Consider the following 18,552-nt stretch of genomic DNA (forward strand, 5'->3'; position numbering starts at 1 on the left):
ATAAAAACAAAATACTTCTTCTAGAATATCATAATTTACTCAGTCAAATGCCTTTAATGTTACAAAAGATGCCAGTTGCTGACATATATAATTTAAAGTTACATTATCTGCTCAGTGAATGCGGAAATAGCTGCTTCCACAGAGTAGCCCTTTTTAAATCCAAACTGTGATTAATGGAGTACTGCATTACTATGCAGGTGGGTGACAAGCCTTGAGAACATTATCTCTAAAAAAAATTTTAAAACTGTATAGAAGGTATTAAAGTTTGAGGTTACACTTTACATCTAGTGAGGCTTAAAAAAGGCCTGTTAAAAATACCATGAATTAATAATTTATTACACATGTAACTGAGAACGTTACATACTGATATTACATGGCCACAAATTTTAGGGTCTCATTGGAGGTATCGTAATAGACAGTCAATGTCCCTTATTCTTCTAAAGTTAATTAACACAGTTTATGACTAACTCTTTGGGGTGCAAAAATAAGAACTAGTAAGTAACTAGGCTATACAGAATTGTAGTAGAAACTGGAGATAGTCCATATGGTGATATGGTGGTTCAAAATATTGTTTAAAATTTTAGGGTTGAATACATCAACCCCAGACACAAATAATGCAAAAAAACAAGAAAATTTTTCAAAATCACACTTAACCATAAAGATAACAAACAAACAATTGATGTAGCTCCAAATAACTCAAATACTGTAGAGAGTAAATTCAAAATTAAATCATAATTACCCAGCTCCAATGTATCCAGATGTAACCACAGCTTCTCCAGGTCCACGGAACAAACAAGTTAGATTATACCTTTTGTCTCGTCCAGTTTGTACATAATCACTGAATTGTACAACCACAATGTTTGTCATGGTGTCACCATACTGAAAATAAACATTCCTGGACTTACATTCAAAATAATATCGTTTTGGTATATGTGATGTTATTTTACAATGAAGTTACATTTTGTGCAAATCACTATGAGGTAAGCAGCTAGTTAACATTACAGTAAAGTGGATATAGCACAAGTTTTTGACTCATGAAAGTAAGTCTGAAAATGTGGCCGCCTAAATTGTTGACAACAAAAATGTGTAACACTACAACTTGATGAAAAGTCAACACTGGTGGTCACAGTGAAATAAAAGTAAAAATTTGACGATCTAGCACCAGTAGAAGAGTGAACATGGGAGCTTTCCCCAGTGGACGTATGCCTGTTATTTTCCTCACTTACAATTGAGTTTATACGAGGGCTGCCCAGAAAGTAATGCACAGCATTTTTATCTACGCACCCTATTTTTTCCACGTAAACTTCATCATGTTCTATGGTCTTCCTCCAGCATGAAACAAGGGTGTGTATGTCCTGTCAGTACCAATGTTTGTCCTGGTGGCAGAGCCAGTGCTTCACTGTGTGAATCACCTCCTCATTGTCCTCAAAATGTCTTCCATGAATGGCATCCTGTGATGGCTCAGACAAGTGAAAGTCCACGGGGGCTAGGTCAGGGCTGTAGGGTGGATGGAGTAACACTGTCCAACCCTCTTTTGGGATGTGTTCAGCAGCCTCAGACTTGTGTGGGGCCAAGCTTTATTGTGTTGCACCAAAACATCTCTTGGGTTGTTGCAGTGCCAAAGTTGCCGGAAACACATCTTGAGTTTTGTTACTGTGTTGTCATATGCTTCTGAATTAATGGTACTGCCTCTTGGCATCACATTAATAAGAATCACATCTTCACAGTCCCAGAACATGAAGCAAATGCTTTGAATTTTTTCTTCAGTGAGGAGTGCCATTCCAACACTTGTTTTGTTGTGGGCTCAAAATGGTGAACCCAGGTTTTATCACCTGTCTCAATCTGGGACAAGAAGGCCTCCCCCTCAGCTTCAAAATGTTGCAACAAATCATGACAAATGTTTTTTCTGTATGATTTGTGATCCACCATTAGACCTGCGGGACCCATCTTGCACACACTTTTGAATATCCAAGAGAGCAGATAATTGCATCCACATTTCTTTTGCTGATTGACAGATGCAGTGCCAAATGCTGAGTTGTAATGCTGTAATGCATCTGTCCTTGTGAATGACAATGCAAGCTCACTGCAACATGTCAGGTGTGACAGCCGCGGATGGTCTCCCCAACCACTGCAAATCATGGAGCTCTGCTGCACAGCCTTCTGATGACCTCACCCTCTGTGCCCAGCAACTAACTGTACTTCTGTCGACAGCAGATGGTCCATAGATTTTACACAAGTGTTTGTGAATATTTCACACAGTTTATTTCTCTGCAATGAGAAATACAATGACGGCATGTTGATTGTAATGTACATCACCTATAGATGCCACTTTGAAACTGTCCTGCAGCTACACTATCTGTTGGAAGTGATGGAAACTTGGCATGCTCACTCAGCAGACGCCAGATAATACATACATAACGTTTCACGTTCATAGCATTGTTTTCAGCAGAGAAAAAAAAATGTGGTGCATTACTTTCTGGGCATATATTCAATCCTGACTATGTCCTGACAAGTGTTTACTCTTGACTGTCTGCATGATTTAACTAGTTCCAATCACCACTCAATAAATTTATAACCACACTACTTCACATAATTTATATATGTGCTGAGCAGAAAATACTAGTACAAACCTGCAGTCTTTTTAAGTCTACCTTAGATTTTTGCAGAGTTTCTCTCAGATATGATTTCATCATAAATGTGCCCTCTGTAAAAAAGCCTGAAGCTATAGTTAAACGTTTATGATGAGTCCTTAATGCAGTGTTCAAACATCAGTGATATTTACATCAATGTTTACAGCATATATGATTTGAGAGCTGTTGAAACAGCATTATCTGCATATTCGAGTTCCATTACTTCTACACTATCCAGACACCCCCCAAAACATACGTTTTTCATATTAGATGCATTGTACTGCCACCTACTGCCAGGTACTCCATATCAGTGTCCTCAGTAGTCATTAGACATCGTGAGAGAGATGAATGGGGCACTCCATGGGACTCATGGACTTCGAACGTGGTCATGTGATTGGGTGTCACTTGTGTCATATGTCTGTATGCGAGATTTTCACGCTCCTAAACATCCCGAGATCTACTGTTTCCGATGTGATAGTGAAGTGGAAACATGAAGGGACACATACGGCTCAAAAGTGTACAGGCCGACCTTGTCTGTTGACCGACAGTTGAAGAGGGTCATAATGCGTAATAGGCAGACATCTATCCAGACCATCACACAGAAATTCCAAATTGCATCAGGATCCACTGCAAGTACTATGAGAGTTAGGCAGGGGGTGAGAAAACTTGGATTTAATGGTCAAGTGGCTGCTCATAATTCACACATCACACTGGTAAATTCCAAACAACACCTCGCTTGGTGTAAAGAGCATAAGCATTGGACAATTGAACACTGGAAAAATGTTGTGTGGAATGACGAATCATGGTACACAATGTGGCAATCTGATAGCAGGGTGTGAATATGGTGAATGCGCAGTGAACATCATCTGCCAGCGTGTGTAGTGCCAACAGCAAAATTCGGAAGGGGTGGTGTTATAGTGTGGTTGTGTTTTTCATGAAGGCGGCTTGTGTCTCTTGTTGTTTTGCATGGCACTATCACAGCACAGGCCTACATTGATGTTTTAAGCACCTTCTTGCTTCCCACTGTTAAAGGGCAATTTGGGGATAGCGATTGCATCTTTCATCACGGCCTGTGGTAGAGTGGTTACACAACAATAACATCCTTGTAATGGACTGTCCTGCACAGAGTCCAGACCTGAATCCTATGGAACACCTTTGGGATATTTTGGAATGCCAACATCGTGCCAGGCCTCACCGATCGACATTGATACCTCTCCTCAATGCAGCACTCCATGAATAATGGGCTGCCATTCCCCAAGAAACCTTCCGGCACCTGACTGATCATATGCCTGTAGAGTGGAAGCTGTCATCAAGGCTAAGGGTGGGCCAACACCATATTGAATTCCAGCATTACCGATGGAGGGCACCACAAACTTGTAAGTCATTTTCAGCCAGGTGTCCAGATACTTTTGATCACATAGTGTATGACTTAATCTAGTTTCCAGAGAGAAATTCAGCCATATTGCAAACAAAACCTTCATCAATGTAATATCCAAGATCAACATCCAAATTATCTAATAACATTCCATGTAGCATGGCTGATAAACATAATATTAAGACAGCTAGTTTATGCAAATAATTATGGTCCTGTCTATGTAAGATCAGAATTAAGACAATGACAATAATTGATTCAGATATGTTGTGTAAGTACAGAATGTTTCCAGTCATCCCATACTTGACAGATCATGATCTCAATTGGATCAACAGAATGTGGTGCACACTAGTAGTGAACAAGAACTGTCCATGCAGTAGATCTTTGGACTGAATCAAAAGTCTTCTCCCAGCTACATAAGTCTAAAAAGAGAGGCTTTTCATTGCATTTTTCTTAGAGTTGATGTTAGCAAATCATAGTGGAATTTGGGGAGAAAATCATAGCAGTGATAATTACAACTTTTGAGCAAAACAGAAAGAAAGCAGTGGATGAATATTTTTGATGGACTGAGGAACTTAAATGGGGAAATACCACAGTAGTGAGTGGAACTTATATTTACAGAGATACAATGGACTTGAAAATTAGAAAAATGATACACATGGCAACAGGTTAGTGTTTAATATGAAGGACAAACTGAAGACCACTCCTCCAGATAGATAAATATGTTTGTTTACACTATGAATGCAAACTGCAGAGCTCCACATGTACAAGACATTAATGGTGTATTAATGGTGTGGCAACCAATACATATTCCTTGGCACCTCTAATTTTGGCACTTCTAATTTTGTCGATGACCCTCCATCCAACGCTACACACTGCACCCTCACTATTAAAAGGTCTTCAGTCCAGTCACAAATTTTCATTGATACCCCCATAAAATAGTATTTTAATAAATAACCAGTTGCATAGTACTGAGCCAAACACTTTTTGGAAGACAAGAAGTACTGCATCCATCTGATTACCTTAATGTATGGCTTTCAAGATATCATGTGAAAAAGTGTGTGCTGGGTTTCCCATTATCTGTGTTCACAGAATCCATATGGGTTGGAATGAAGGAAGTTTTCTATTTGAGATACCTCATTATGTTCGAGCTCAGAATATATTCTAAGGTTGTTCAACAGATGTGTATCAAAGATAGTAGAGGGTAGTTTTGTGGATCACTTTTGCTACCCTTTTTGTAGACAAATGTGATCTGTGGGCGCAGCTTATTGGGCTCAGCTTATTGTTTAAGGGAATTACAGTATATTATGATTAAAAAAGGAGATAACGCAACCACAAATTATGTATGGAATCTGACAGAGATTCCATTGGGCCCTGGAGTTTTGTTCAATTTTAGCTCTTTCTCAATGCTGCCAACACTAATATCTACACCAAAGAATTAAACTGGGGCAGTACACCTCAAAATTCCTTTGACAGAAGAGTTACGCACTTCCTCTTTTGCTTTCCTAACCTCAGTTTCAGTTCTTATGTTGTTCATCACTCTCCGGACACTAACTTTGGTGCTGCTCACAGCCTTTACAGTTGGCCAGAATTTCTTTGGGTTTTATGATGTATGTTTCAATAAAATTCTGCTATGGTAATCACTGAAGGCTTCACACATTTCCAACCAGACATGTTTCATTTAGCATACCTGTTCACTTGGTTTTATTTTTGTTTATTTATTGATTTCACTCCATCTGATTAGGACCATCAGGCTCTTTCTTACATCAGACCAGAGTTTCACACATATAATACCTTTCTTGCATCATAGTTACCTAAGTATCAACAACTTTAATATGACAAATATTATTAAAATGATCTGAGTTTCTGTAGTGACAATATGAGTAAATAATACGGACTGTGAACTAATAAAGCTAATACTGGCAAGTATCTCTACAGCTGCTGCTACTGTCAAAATGATAATGATGATAATAGTAACAACAATAACAACAACAATAATAATAATATAAAAATAATATGAGTGTGTACAGGGACAATGGTAATCATTACTGTTGCTTCAGTAGCTAAGTCATTAACTGTCTTCTGAAGCTGGATCTATTATTTATTTCTCTAATATAATGTGGGAGGTTATTCCAGAGTTGTGTTGCTGCTACTGAGAAGGACAGTGAGAAAGTGGCTGAATGATGGAGTGGGACAGACAGGTTTTTGCTCTGATGGGAATGGGTGTTTCTGCTATGTTGTTCAGACAAGAGTGTAATGGTGAGAGAGAGATATGAGGGACAGTGTATGTTGATAAGACAGTAGAGAAGACAGAGAGTATGGAAATCTCTGTGCCTGTCTGAACACAGCCAGGATAGCTGCACATATGATGCTGAAAGATGATAAAAGAGTCAAACATCACAGATGTAATGAACACAGGCATTCATAACTGGTTCCAGGTGCCATGAGCTTTCCTGAGAAAGACCAAACAGGCTAACAATACTGTAATCAATATGTAGAAGTATAAGTGTCTGCACAAGTTTCTTTTTCATTTTAAGATGGAAAGGCTTTTTATATTTTGGTAGAACATGGAGGAATGCTGATGCCTTCTTACACATTGCAGTTATGTGCTCAGTCAAATTTAGATTCTCATCTGATATTACTCCTAGACTCTTTGCTGAGGGGGAGAAGGTGATATTTGTTCCATTTAGTATTACAGGTAGTAGGGATCCCTGATGTTTCAGCCTAATGAGCCTAGAATGACCAATAAGTACCATCTGGATTTTGGATGGGTTGAGTTTTTAAACCTTTATCTTGCACCAATTTTTATAGCACACACAGGTCAGTATTGAGATTCTCAATAGCACTTCAAGTTTATCGGTTTTGAACTTAGAGACAATTGAAGGTCATTAGTGCACATGTGGTATTTGTAGTAGGACAAAGCTGATGACACATCATTGATATACAGTGGAAAAAGTATAGGACTTAGTTCTGAAGCCTGGGTGATGTCTGATACTGCCTGCCTCCATTGTGACTTAATGGTCCTGAACATGACACATTACTGGTGAGACGTAAGGTATGTGCAAAACCATTGCACTGCACTTCACAATAAATTCAGGCTGTTAATTTTGGCAAGTAAAATTTTGAAGCTGACAGTGTCAAAGACTTTTCTGAAGTCTAAGAAGCACATGACAGTTGCCTCTTGTGTATCCATGGCAAGCTTCAGATCATCTGTTACCTTCATTAAGGCAGATGTTGTGCTGTGGTGTTTATAGACATCTGGTTGTATTCATCTAGTAGGTTGTTTGTACTTAGGTAGGTTGCTGGACAGTGCAGAAAGAGGGCAGATAGATTGGTAGTCAGAGGGTGATGTGGCAACATCCTTTTTAAGTAGTGGCTTATGTAGCGCCTGCTTCCAAGCTTCAGGGAAAACACTTGCAATTTTTTTGAAGATATGTGTTATAATGGGCAGTAGTGGTTCAATAATATGCTCAATGATTTGGCCTGTGACAGCAGATATCTCTCCCAGTGGGCTGCTGTACAACATGATGGAATTGTATCTAGTATGGTGTGTATTACAGGCTAAATCCTTTGCTTAAAAGTTTCAGCAAGTGGAACCAGTATGGAACACTATCTCTTGCAAGGTGACAGCTAACACCTACATTATTTTCTCTATTACCAATTGCTGGTCTGAGCTGCAGCTAGATGATATGTTGGAACAGTTGTCCAAGATCATCTGAGCATTGGTGTATGATACTGTGATTGTAATAGTACCTTATACACACCCTGTGTATGTGAATGAAACTGTGTATGTGAATAAAACTTCATTCATGTGAGACAATTGCTACAAGGTACTCATTTTGCACTAGTGTATACTATCCAGGAGGACATCCAAGGTCTTACATACAAATTGCTCTGGATATGAATTTTGAGGGTGTTTGTAATTTATTTACACAAGTGGTTTGTTGACTGCTGCTTCAGAATCAATTAAATATATCACAAGCAGTTGTACAGATATAATTTTGCATAATCCATGGATAGATGGAAACAAATATTTTGATGTTATTTCTGTTTAAGGAAAAGTATGTTGTAATTAATGTAGATTGTAATAGGAAGTCTGAAAAGACAGTATCATATGCAGGATGTTGGTGCAATACAGAAATACAAATAAGCCTTGCAGGATAAAAATGTTATTTTTTGGATTGACTTGATAGGAAGAAAAACTATCCAAAGATCTGGTGAGACAAAGTTGCAACAAGGATAAATAGAATATGTCAGTTTTATTTAGACAGGCAAATTGTAGTTATTGCTCACAAACAAATCACAGAAACATTCACATTATAGCTCAACAGTTCATGTAAGTAAGATAATAAAGATTGATTAATGATATATAGCATAAAAAATTAACCAATAAGAAAATAAGGATTACAAATTAATTAGTGTTGCATCTGTATGGTGATTTAATAACAGCAGACTTGACATGAAATATAACACAGATCCAGAATGAGACCTTCAGTGGCAGCCAGTTGTCTATTCAAATGATTTCTTAGTTAAAAAATAAAACTACCAATTGGAAGCTGTCTACTGTCACAGATGGAAAATTTTAAAAGAAGCTGAAGTTAACAAATGTGCATTAACTTTAACTCAAGATGCCATTCTGTGAAATAGAAGCACACAATGCCTTAGATATGAAATAGATTTTCAAAAGAAAAGGCAATAATTTATTATTGCCACATGACTATGAAAATTTCTCATGGAAATTTATTATCAAACATGAATGTTACATACTGATCAAAAAAATCTAAATTCAAAAACTGAAACCACTATGTAAACGACACTGTGAAATAGTTTTACTATTTTTATGAAAAAATGAAAATGATATTTTCTCATCAACAAACCCTTTGTGTTCCACATTCTGGGTAGCCCTGTGCACCACTTATTCTCAAAACATTCAGTGTTCCTCCATTTCCCCGGAAGAAACAGCGATCATAGAAACCATATGTATAGATGCGGCCAAAGAATCCCTCAGGTGTTCTAAGAGTAAATTCCATTCCATCTTCACTACATTGCTGGCTGACTGTGTATGAGCAAAATAACAAAATGTATATTTTATTCCTTATTTCAATAACAACACAATGTATTTAAAAACAATTTCAAAATTGGAAAAATTCTTAAATTACTTTTTCGAGATAGGTACTGATCTGGATATCTGAAAAATGATCCCTTATGTATAAGTATACATAAAAAACTGACCTTGACCTTTCTGTCACATTTTTTACATGTTTATTAATGTTTCTAATGCCTATAATCATGAATCCAGTAGCACTTTAGAGAAGTAAAAGTCCTTGAACTATGACCTAGATGTCTGCATGCTATAGGATGTGATAATGTGGAAAAAACAAAAAGATATGCACCATGGTGGAATGATCTGAATGGGACAGAAATCAATTGGTGTGATGTAGATGTACAGACAAAAAAATGAATACAATTTCAGAAAAGATGGATAATTTATTCAAGAGAAGGAGCTCCGCAAATTGAGCGAGTCAATAATGTGTTGGTCCATCTCTGGCCATTACATGAGCAGTTATTCAGCTTAGCATTGATAGAGTTGTTGAATGTCCTCCTGAGGTACATTGAGCCAGATTCTGTCGAAATTGTGTGTTCATTCATGAAAATCCCAAGATGGTTGGTGAGCTCAGCCCATAGTGCTCTGGGACCAATGACCGTAGCAGTCTGGTCCCTTTAATCCCACAAACCAACCAACCATAGTGCTCCACATGATCTCAATTGGGGAGAGATCCAGTGACATTGCTGACTGAGGTAGGGTTTGGCAAGCACGAAGACAAGCAGTAGAAGCTTTAGCCTATGTAGGCGGACTTTATCTTGCTAAAATGTAAGCCCAGGATGGCTTGCCATAAAGGGCAACAAAATGGGGAGTGGAATACTGATGACATACAGGTGTGTTGTAAGGGTGCTGCGGATGACAACCAAAGGGGTCCTCCTATGAAAAGAAATGGCACACCAGATCATCACCCTTGATTGTCAGGCCATATAGCAGACAACATTCAGGATGGCATCCCACCACTGTCCAGGGTCTTTACAGACACATCTCTGGCCTGGAATCTCTTGAGTATAACTGTCTTGAGTGATGAATCCTGCTTAGAATTGAGCCCTGATGTCCAGCGATGTCCCACACTAGTGGGATACCAACCTGGCTAATGCCTGCCATAATGCTAGACAACCTGGATTGGTGGTTTGGCATGCCTTTTCTTGGTTGGTCACTTTGGCTGTCATCCGCAGCACCCTTACAGCATAGTGGTACTTCAACGTTACTCTATACCCCATTATGTTGCCCTTCATGGTAAGCCACCCTGGGCTTACATTGCATCAAGAATGCCCTTCTGTCCACAGTGAGAGTTTCTATTGCTTGTCTTCATGCTTGCCAAACCCTACCTCAGTCAGCAGAGTCACCAGATCTCTCCATAACTGAGAACATTTGGAGCATTATGAGCAGGGCCCTCCAACCAGCTCAGGATTTTGATGGTCTAACACATCAACTGCGACCCTCCTCCCTCCCACCTAGCCATCCCATGGGCCACCTTTCAGGAGTTCCTTACTTCCAACTTGGGCTCACCATCCTTCGCCAGGTTCCTTCCCAAGAATGAAAATCTCTCAATAGAAGAAAGGACAACTATTCACAACATCAAAACAAACCTTAATTTAACTATACTCCCTGCAGACAAAGGTTCTACCACTGGTAGTGATGAATCATAGTGACTACCTGCCAGAAGGCTTACTACCAACTGTCTGGCTCATTCATCTACAAGCTCTGCCATACTGATCCCATCTCAGCAGTCCAATGTAACCTCCAACCACTACTGAAATCTTTATGTATATCCCAGAATCTGTCCACTGAGTCCACCTCTCTGCTCACTCCAGTGACACCATGACACCCATTTTCTACATGCTCCCCAAAATCCACAAACCATCAATCCTGGATGCCCCATTGTAGCTGGTTATTGTACTCACACCGAAGGAGTTTCTGCTCTTTTGACCAACAATTGCCTGAAGCCTAGCCTCTCACATCAAAGATACCAACCTCTTCCTTCACTGACTCTCTACCATCCCCACCCCTTTACCACCAGGACCGCTACTCATCACTGTTGATGACACTTCCCTATATACTGACATTCCTCATGCCCATGGCCATGCCACTATTGAACACTACCTCTCCCAATGTCCTTCCAACTCAAAAGACACTGCCCTATTCCTAATAAGCCTTACCAGCTATAACTTCACACAAAACTGCTACTCCTTCAAGGGTAAGGTATATTAAAAACCAGTGGCACAGCCATGGGCAGCTGCACGGCAGCTTCCTATGCCATCCTGTTCATGGGTCATCTAGAGGAAACCTTCCTAGCCTCCCAAGACGCCTAACCTCTTGTCTGGTCCAGGCTGATATACGATATCTTCACGAACTGGACTTGGGGCCAAGACACACTGTCCTCATTCCTTCACAGCCTCAACACATTCCCTCCCATCCACTTAGGCTGGTCCTCCTCAGCCAATGTGCCACCTTCTTGAATGTTTACTTCCACCTCTCTGATGGCTCGACACACACCTCTGTCCATATTAAACTCACAAACGACTGACAGTACATGCATTTTGACAGAACCTACACCAAAAAAATCGCTACCATGAAGCCTGGCCACCCATGGGTGAACCTGAAGGTCTCAAGAGGGCCACCACAGACAAGCACTACCCACCAAACCTAATCCGCAGACAGATTGTGTATGCCATATTCTCACACATCCAAATCCTCCCACCAACCCCATGAATCCTCTACAAAGGAGCACCCATATCATCACCCAACATCACCCTGGCCTGGGGTAGTAAATAACCATACCCCTGCCAGAGCTTTGACTACCTGTCATCATGCCTGAAAATGAGGGAGATCCTACACAAGTTCCTTCTCATCTGTCCTAAAGTGATATTCCATCGCCCATGCACCTTACACGGTATTATAGTCCATTCTTACGACACTCCCACTACCAACCTCTTGCCACAAGTGTCATATCCTTGTGGAAGACACAGTTGCAAGACCTGTCTGTTTCACCCATTCAGCACTTACAACTCCAGTCATGTCACAGACTTATCTTGTGCCATCACTGGCACGACAACCTGTGAAAGCAGCCATGTGTTACATCATCTCTACTACAGCCACTGCACAGACTTCTATGTCAGCATGACTACCAGTCATATGTCCAGCAGAATGAATAGCCACTGTCAAACTGTGGCCAAGAACAAAGTTTACCATCTAGTGGCACAACATGCTGCTGAGCACAACATGCTGAAGTTCAATAGTTGCTTCACAATCTGTGCTATTAGGATCCTTACACCCAGCATCAACTTTCCTGAATTATGTACTTGTAGATGTGAGTTATTCTTGCAAAATATCCTTTGCTTCCGTAATCCTCATGGCCTCATTCTCCACTTACCCACTGTCCCCACATCTTCGAGCCAACAGTTTCCCCTTCCTATGTCCTGTCACCCCTCTCAATCCACACTTTCACACCTCTCCATAGTGTGATTTCAGAGGGATTATTTCAGCATTTTCCTGGAGTGATTTAGAGAAATCTCTGAAAACCTGAATCAAGATGGCCAGATGTGGACTGTCATCTTCCTGAATGCAAGGCTCATAGGCAGAGAGAGAGAGAGAGAGAGAGAGAGAGAGAGAGAGAGAGAGAGAGAGAGATTGAATGTACTAAAAAGAAAGGAAGGTTATAGATAGTGCTAGGGATACTAAAGTAATCTTGAGCTAAGGGGAAAATTCATATAACAAGCACCTGCAACACTTCAGAGGCTATACCATGAAATGTTCTTTCTTCAAAAATATCAAAACAGTGATGAACCAAGTATAATAGAATCCAATGACAGAAGTTTTCAACACTGTTTATTTTCTGCAATTTTAGAAGTGTGAATTCTCAATGACAAGTGATTTTTGAGATTTACACCATGACCTTAGGCATTTTTTCTGCAGATTATTATGGGTCTAATCATGGAAGACATCAGAGGATATGGAAATGTGTTCAAATTCTCAGATGATGAATGCTTAAGAAAATATGCAATTTCAGAGGAATTACATTTGGAGATTCAAAAACCTAGTTACATAGCCACTGATGATGTTTCCAACAGCAAATGGTGGATTTTTATGCAGAAAATGATGCCTAAGATCGTGATCAAAGTCCCAAAACTAAGATGTCAGCAAGGAATTAAGCACCAGTTGGTAAACTATACACTGTATGATCACACTTTGGTTTGCTATATGATGTGACTCATGGAAGGGGGTAGGGCATAACTAACTGGAAAAGATAGCAAATTCTGTGAATCATATTAATTACAGAAGGGGGGGCGGCATCCATATTGTAAAATTTATAAAGAAGAAAGTAAAGAATGAGGAAGGTGCCCCTGAATTGTTGTAAAGCATGAAAAAATTAAGCTTACCATCAAGACAGTCTCCTGCAATTCTTCCACCAAACCGTTCATAGAAGTCATAGTCTCCCGTTGTCTCAAAATATAGTGGATTATTGATATCAAAATCTTTTGTATCACGATCACTTAGTTCACAGTTTTCTCTTTCTGCACCATAGGGTGCAGCATATGCCCTGTGGGAGAGAAATCCAGCAAAACTATTTAGTTATAGATTACTTTGTTGTGCTGATACTGAAAAACATAAAGCAGAGTACTTCAAAAGTGCATGACAGAGGATATTTAGTATTGTACCACAAGTTAAGGTTTCTTTGTAAGAATCACTAAAAGTATGTGATGTCTTATTAAAAAGGTGAACCATTGATTGTGCTGTAATATTTTAAAGAGAATTATTAAAAAAAGCCCCAAAATATGCACATCATATCTGAAATTAACAACTTGAGCCACAAAGTAAAAACCATGTGGCAAGTTGTACACAGGGAGAGTGGGCAAAAATTGGATTGTATTTCTGATAAAGATATAAGTCAGTGTAGAAATATTGCAACAGCTATATAGCTAGAGATATTTTTAATAGCTGCTGAGAAAACTGGCTGCAAAGGCTCAGTGAGTGACGGGATTAGCCCTTCTGTGTAAAGCTAATGGAACCAAAGTTATGTGTCTCATATCATCCTTAATAAGATCGAGAAAATAGTCAAAGACATGAAAGCAAATAGTTCTTTTGAAGTCAATAATATTTCCATAAGAAATCTTAGCTCTGTCATGTTTATATAAGTGCAGTTCTGTGTCACATATTTAGTGAATCACTACACAAGATATTGCCCACTGAGATTGAAATATGCATGTGTGAAACCACTTTTCTAGAATGGTGAAAAAACTGTAACAAATTACTGTCCAATGTCCCTGCTAACAAGTTTTTCCAAAGACCTAAAGAAACTGGTGTTCAGGCTAGTTGTCAGTCACAACATTCTCAGTCAATGTCAGTTTGGTTTCTGGGAAGACACCTGCAGCTCATGGTCTAGTGGCTAGTGTTGCTGCCTCTGGATCATGGGGTCCCAGGTTTGATTCCTGGCTGGGTTGTGGATTTTCTCTGCCCGGCAATTGGGTGTTTGTGTTGTCCTCATCATTCATGAAAGTGGCGAAATTGGACTGAGCAAAGGTTGGGAATTTGTACGGTGCTGATAACCGCGCAGTTGAGCACCCCTCAAACCAAATATCATCATCATCGTTATGTGCAATTTCATGTGACACGTTAGGAACATAATATGAAGTGCAATGGCCATGAAGTACTGCAAATGGATTCTGATAAGTTCTTGTTGGATTTTGATATCAAATTAAATTGGTCCAACCAAATCCTAGATCTGGCAAAAAGACTTCATTCTACGACTTTTGCCTTACACATAATTGCATCATATGCACATAAGGATACACTGTTGTCTTAAGCGATCATATTTTGGGGTAATCAACCCCTGACAAAAGAAGAGAGTTATATGCATTATGAATGCTGTTCATCCAAGATGCTCTTGCAGGAACCTTTTATGAAAACTACATATTTTACAATGATATCTCAGTATATCTCCTCCCATGTATGTTTCACTGTTAAAAACCACTCTCTTTTCAAAACCAATAATGCATATCATGGCCACAGTATGAGGTCAAATCTGGACTTACATAGTAACTTGACAAACTTTACCCTTGTGCAGAAAGAAGTAATTACTTAGGAATGAAATTTTTCAATGCTATACCTATAGACGTGAAGAGTGTTGCCCCTGAAACACCAAAATTCAAGAGCAAGTCGAAAGAATACCAGTTACAAAAGTCATTCCACTCAACTGGTGGGTTTTTAGCACAAATGAGCATGCATGTGTGTAGTTATTGTATAACTGAGTCATTAAATTTAGTTTAAGCATAAATATGAATTATTTTTGTCATAAATCTATATTAATTTTCAGATATTAAGATATTACTGATATAAATTTCTCAAAGTGTATGTGTAAATATTAATTCTGATGTGTTGTTCAATTATGTACCATATTTATTTTTATGTATTATAATGTAACTTTAGTTGATATGAGCATTATTATAAATCTATCACATTTTATTCAACTATATCCACTACTGTAAATTTTATGCAAAATTTATAATTGTAAATACTGTAAAAAAAACTGACTCATGTCATATCCTAACTACTCTAACGCTACTAGGATCAATGTAATTCAATGTAAAATAAAACAAATGAATAAAAAATTATCATTCAATGAAATGAAATGATCGTATGGCATTGTTCGCCAGGAGACCCCATGAGGGGTGTTGGGCCGCAGAAAGTGCAAGTCCTTTTTAGCTGACGCCACTTCGGCGACTTGTGAGTCAATGATGATGAAAAATTATCATTCAGTAATTCACCTGTAGAGTGTGGGAAGGTGTTTTGAGGCAGGTAAAGCTTTTCTGTTATAATGTTGACTGACACTGACATACCTATCGCTTTTAAAAGGGGACTGTCGAACACTGGACTTTAGGAAGGTAAACTGGATTTTGCTCATAATTTCATTCACACCATAAAAAGTCACTGTTGTTTCCCCAATAAAATCAATCAGTTGGAAATTAAAAACCCATAAGCACATTAGAATACACATCACATGCAGTTAAGCACTAATTAATCTAGGCACTTTCAAATAAAAAATACGTAATGTGTGTAATAACGTATTTATGAATGGCAAAAGAAACAAATGTAAAATTTTAGGTTTTTACATATTATTAAAATATATAATTAACTTCGTTGTTGTTGTGGTCTTCAGTCCTGAGACTGGTTTGATGCAGCTCTCCATGCTACTCTATCCTGTGCAAGCTTCTTCATCTCCCAGTACTTACTGCAACCTACATCCTTCTGAATCTGCTTAGTGTATTCATCTCTTGGTCTCCCTCTACGATTTTTACCCTCCATGCTGCCCTCAAATGCTAAATTTGTGATCCCTTGATGCCTCAGAATATGCCCTACCAACTGGTCCCTTCTTCTTGTCAAGTTGTGCCACATACTCCTCTTCTCCCCCGTTCTATTAAATGCCTCCTCATTAGTTATGTGATCTACCCATCTAATCTTCAGCATTCTTCTGTAGAACCACATTTCGAAAGCTTCTATTCTCTTCTTGTCCAAATTATTTATCGTCCATGTTTCACTTCCATACATGGCTACACTCCATACAAATACTTTCAGAAACGACTTCCTGACACTTAAATCTATACTCGATGTTAACGAATTTCTCTTCTTCAGAAACGCTTTCCTTGCCATTGCCAGTCTACATTTTATATCCTCTCTACTTCGACCATCATCAGTTATTTTGCTCCCCAAATCGCAAAACTCGATTACTACTTTGAAAGTGTGTCATTTCCTAATCTAATTCCCTCAGCATCACCCAACTTAATTCGACTACATTCCATTATCCTCATTTAGCTTTTGTTTATGTTCATCTTAATAAAATATTACAACGTTATTACAGTATTCTATGTTTATATTTACGTTTGCGACACTTTGACATTTGACTGTAACTTTAGGTCATAAGTTACTGTAATTTAGTAAATAACAAAAGCGACTTGCCTTTCACATCTCACTGTAAACTTATTTGTGATTTCTTTGGAATCTAGATGTAGTGCCAGATCAAGATGAACACTCATTAGAGCAAGACCAGTAAGCCTGTCATCTCCTATTTTATTTCTGATATAAGCTTTTAGCCTCATTAAAGTGGAGAAACATCTTTCTGGGGTCGCAGTGACACTGGGAGTGTGTCTAAAATGATGACAAGCTATTTTATCAAAGGGAAAACTGTTCATTGCACTGATCAACAGCTTCTCTTGCAATGGCATATTTCTTCTCTACACTTTTCCAGTGATTTTGCCATATCTCACATTCACTCGGAAGTTCTGTGCCAGCATTTTCACCCAGAAGTATTTGTGCTATCTTTTTGTCCTGGAGTCATTACTGGTTTTCTCAGACAAAAGCATCTAAATCCCTTAGATCGTTTCTTCATGTTTAAAACAAGTATCGAGTTCCATACTCACATGTCAATAAAAGGGCAAAAGACATACTGGCGGTAATATGTTTCGGCAGTTTCTGCTGGTGCATTGCTGCGCTGGGTTCGCCTTCCAGTCGTCCTTGGAACAGCTATGTCACTCAGAGTCATTTGGTTTGCCTGCTCGAAAAGGATTGAGAATTGACTTTCATTCGGAATATTTTATTTTTTTAAATTATTTTATTGTTTTAGCATAGCTACAAGCATTGGTCAAGTCAACACTGACCTTTTGCATTGCTTTGTTTAGCTTCGCTGTATACGAAAAAGCTTTTGTTCGTATAATTTCGACACAATAAACTGACTATTTTCTAAGGTGGTCTGCAGTTGGTATGCTGAAGTGGCGACATCCCTACATGCATCGTCTTGAAGTGCCAAGCGTTGCGCGCACTACAGGAAGCATTTCTGCAAATCTTTTGACACCCACATGTTTTTCGGTCCACCGCGTCTTACAAAGAGCGATAAGCGTCAAATGAGAAGAGTTGATTTGTCTCGCAATTTTCTTCAAAAGATTGTCCCGAAGTGGAGATTGTCGAAAAAGGTTTACTGCAGTTTTCATTGTTCCGATACAGATCCTTATCATCGGTCTCGCGCGTGAATGCGCTGGAACTAAATTAAGAACGTGCGCCACACAGTGTACGAATTGCACTCTTGGGTATCGTTCTACAAATGTTGTTCTCACGCCTCGTAACCGGCCGCTCATCACTGTAGTGCCATCAAAGCCCTGCCCAATAAATTTATCCATATCCAAGTCATAAGATATGAAATGCGTTATAATCGTTGCTGCTAGTGCTCGAGCTGAAACATCGTCTGCGTAGATGAATTCAAGAAAACCTTCCCCGATGATCTAACCCCAAAACAGATTTCTGACTTGTCCGTTTCACTGTTTTTTCAAGCGTGACTAATCAAACACAAGCACGCTAAGTTTAAGCTCGGTTGACTCAAGACGCCCGAAACTGTCACCGTTAATTGTTGAACTGCCCAGAGCGAAGCTGCGCATCAGCCCGTTGCGCGCATAGCGATG

The 18,552-nt window shown here is 39.0% G+C and overlaps 1 protein-coding gene across 1 annotated transcript in view; it reads right to left on the reverse strand.

Annotated features, from left to right (window-relative positions):
- LOC126183586 (uncharacterized) overlaps positions 1-18,552 on the reverse strand; it is a 151,626-nt gene that overhangs the window by 26,313 nt on the left and 106,761 nt on the right. The window contains exons 12-14 of the mRNA XM_049925684.1: positions 13,486-13,646; positions 8,880-9,058; positions 740-879 (exon numbers count right to left, since the gene is read on the reverse strand). Of these exons, the coding sequence (XP_049781641.1) occupies positions 740-879; positions 8,880-9,058; positions 13,486-13,646 (480 nt within the window). The remainder of the gene's footprint in view (positions 1-739; positions 880-8,879; positions 9,059-13,485; positions 13,647-18,552) is intronic.

The sequence above is a fragment of the Schistocerca cancellata genome, chromosome 4 (assembly GCF_023864275.1).
Source record: "Schistocerca cancellata isolate TAMUIC-IGC-003103 chromosome 4, iqSchCanc2.1, whole genome shotgun sequence".
NCBI lineage: Eukaryota > Metazoa > Arthropoda > Insecta > Orthoptera > Acrididae > Schistocerca > Schistocerca cancellata.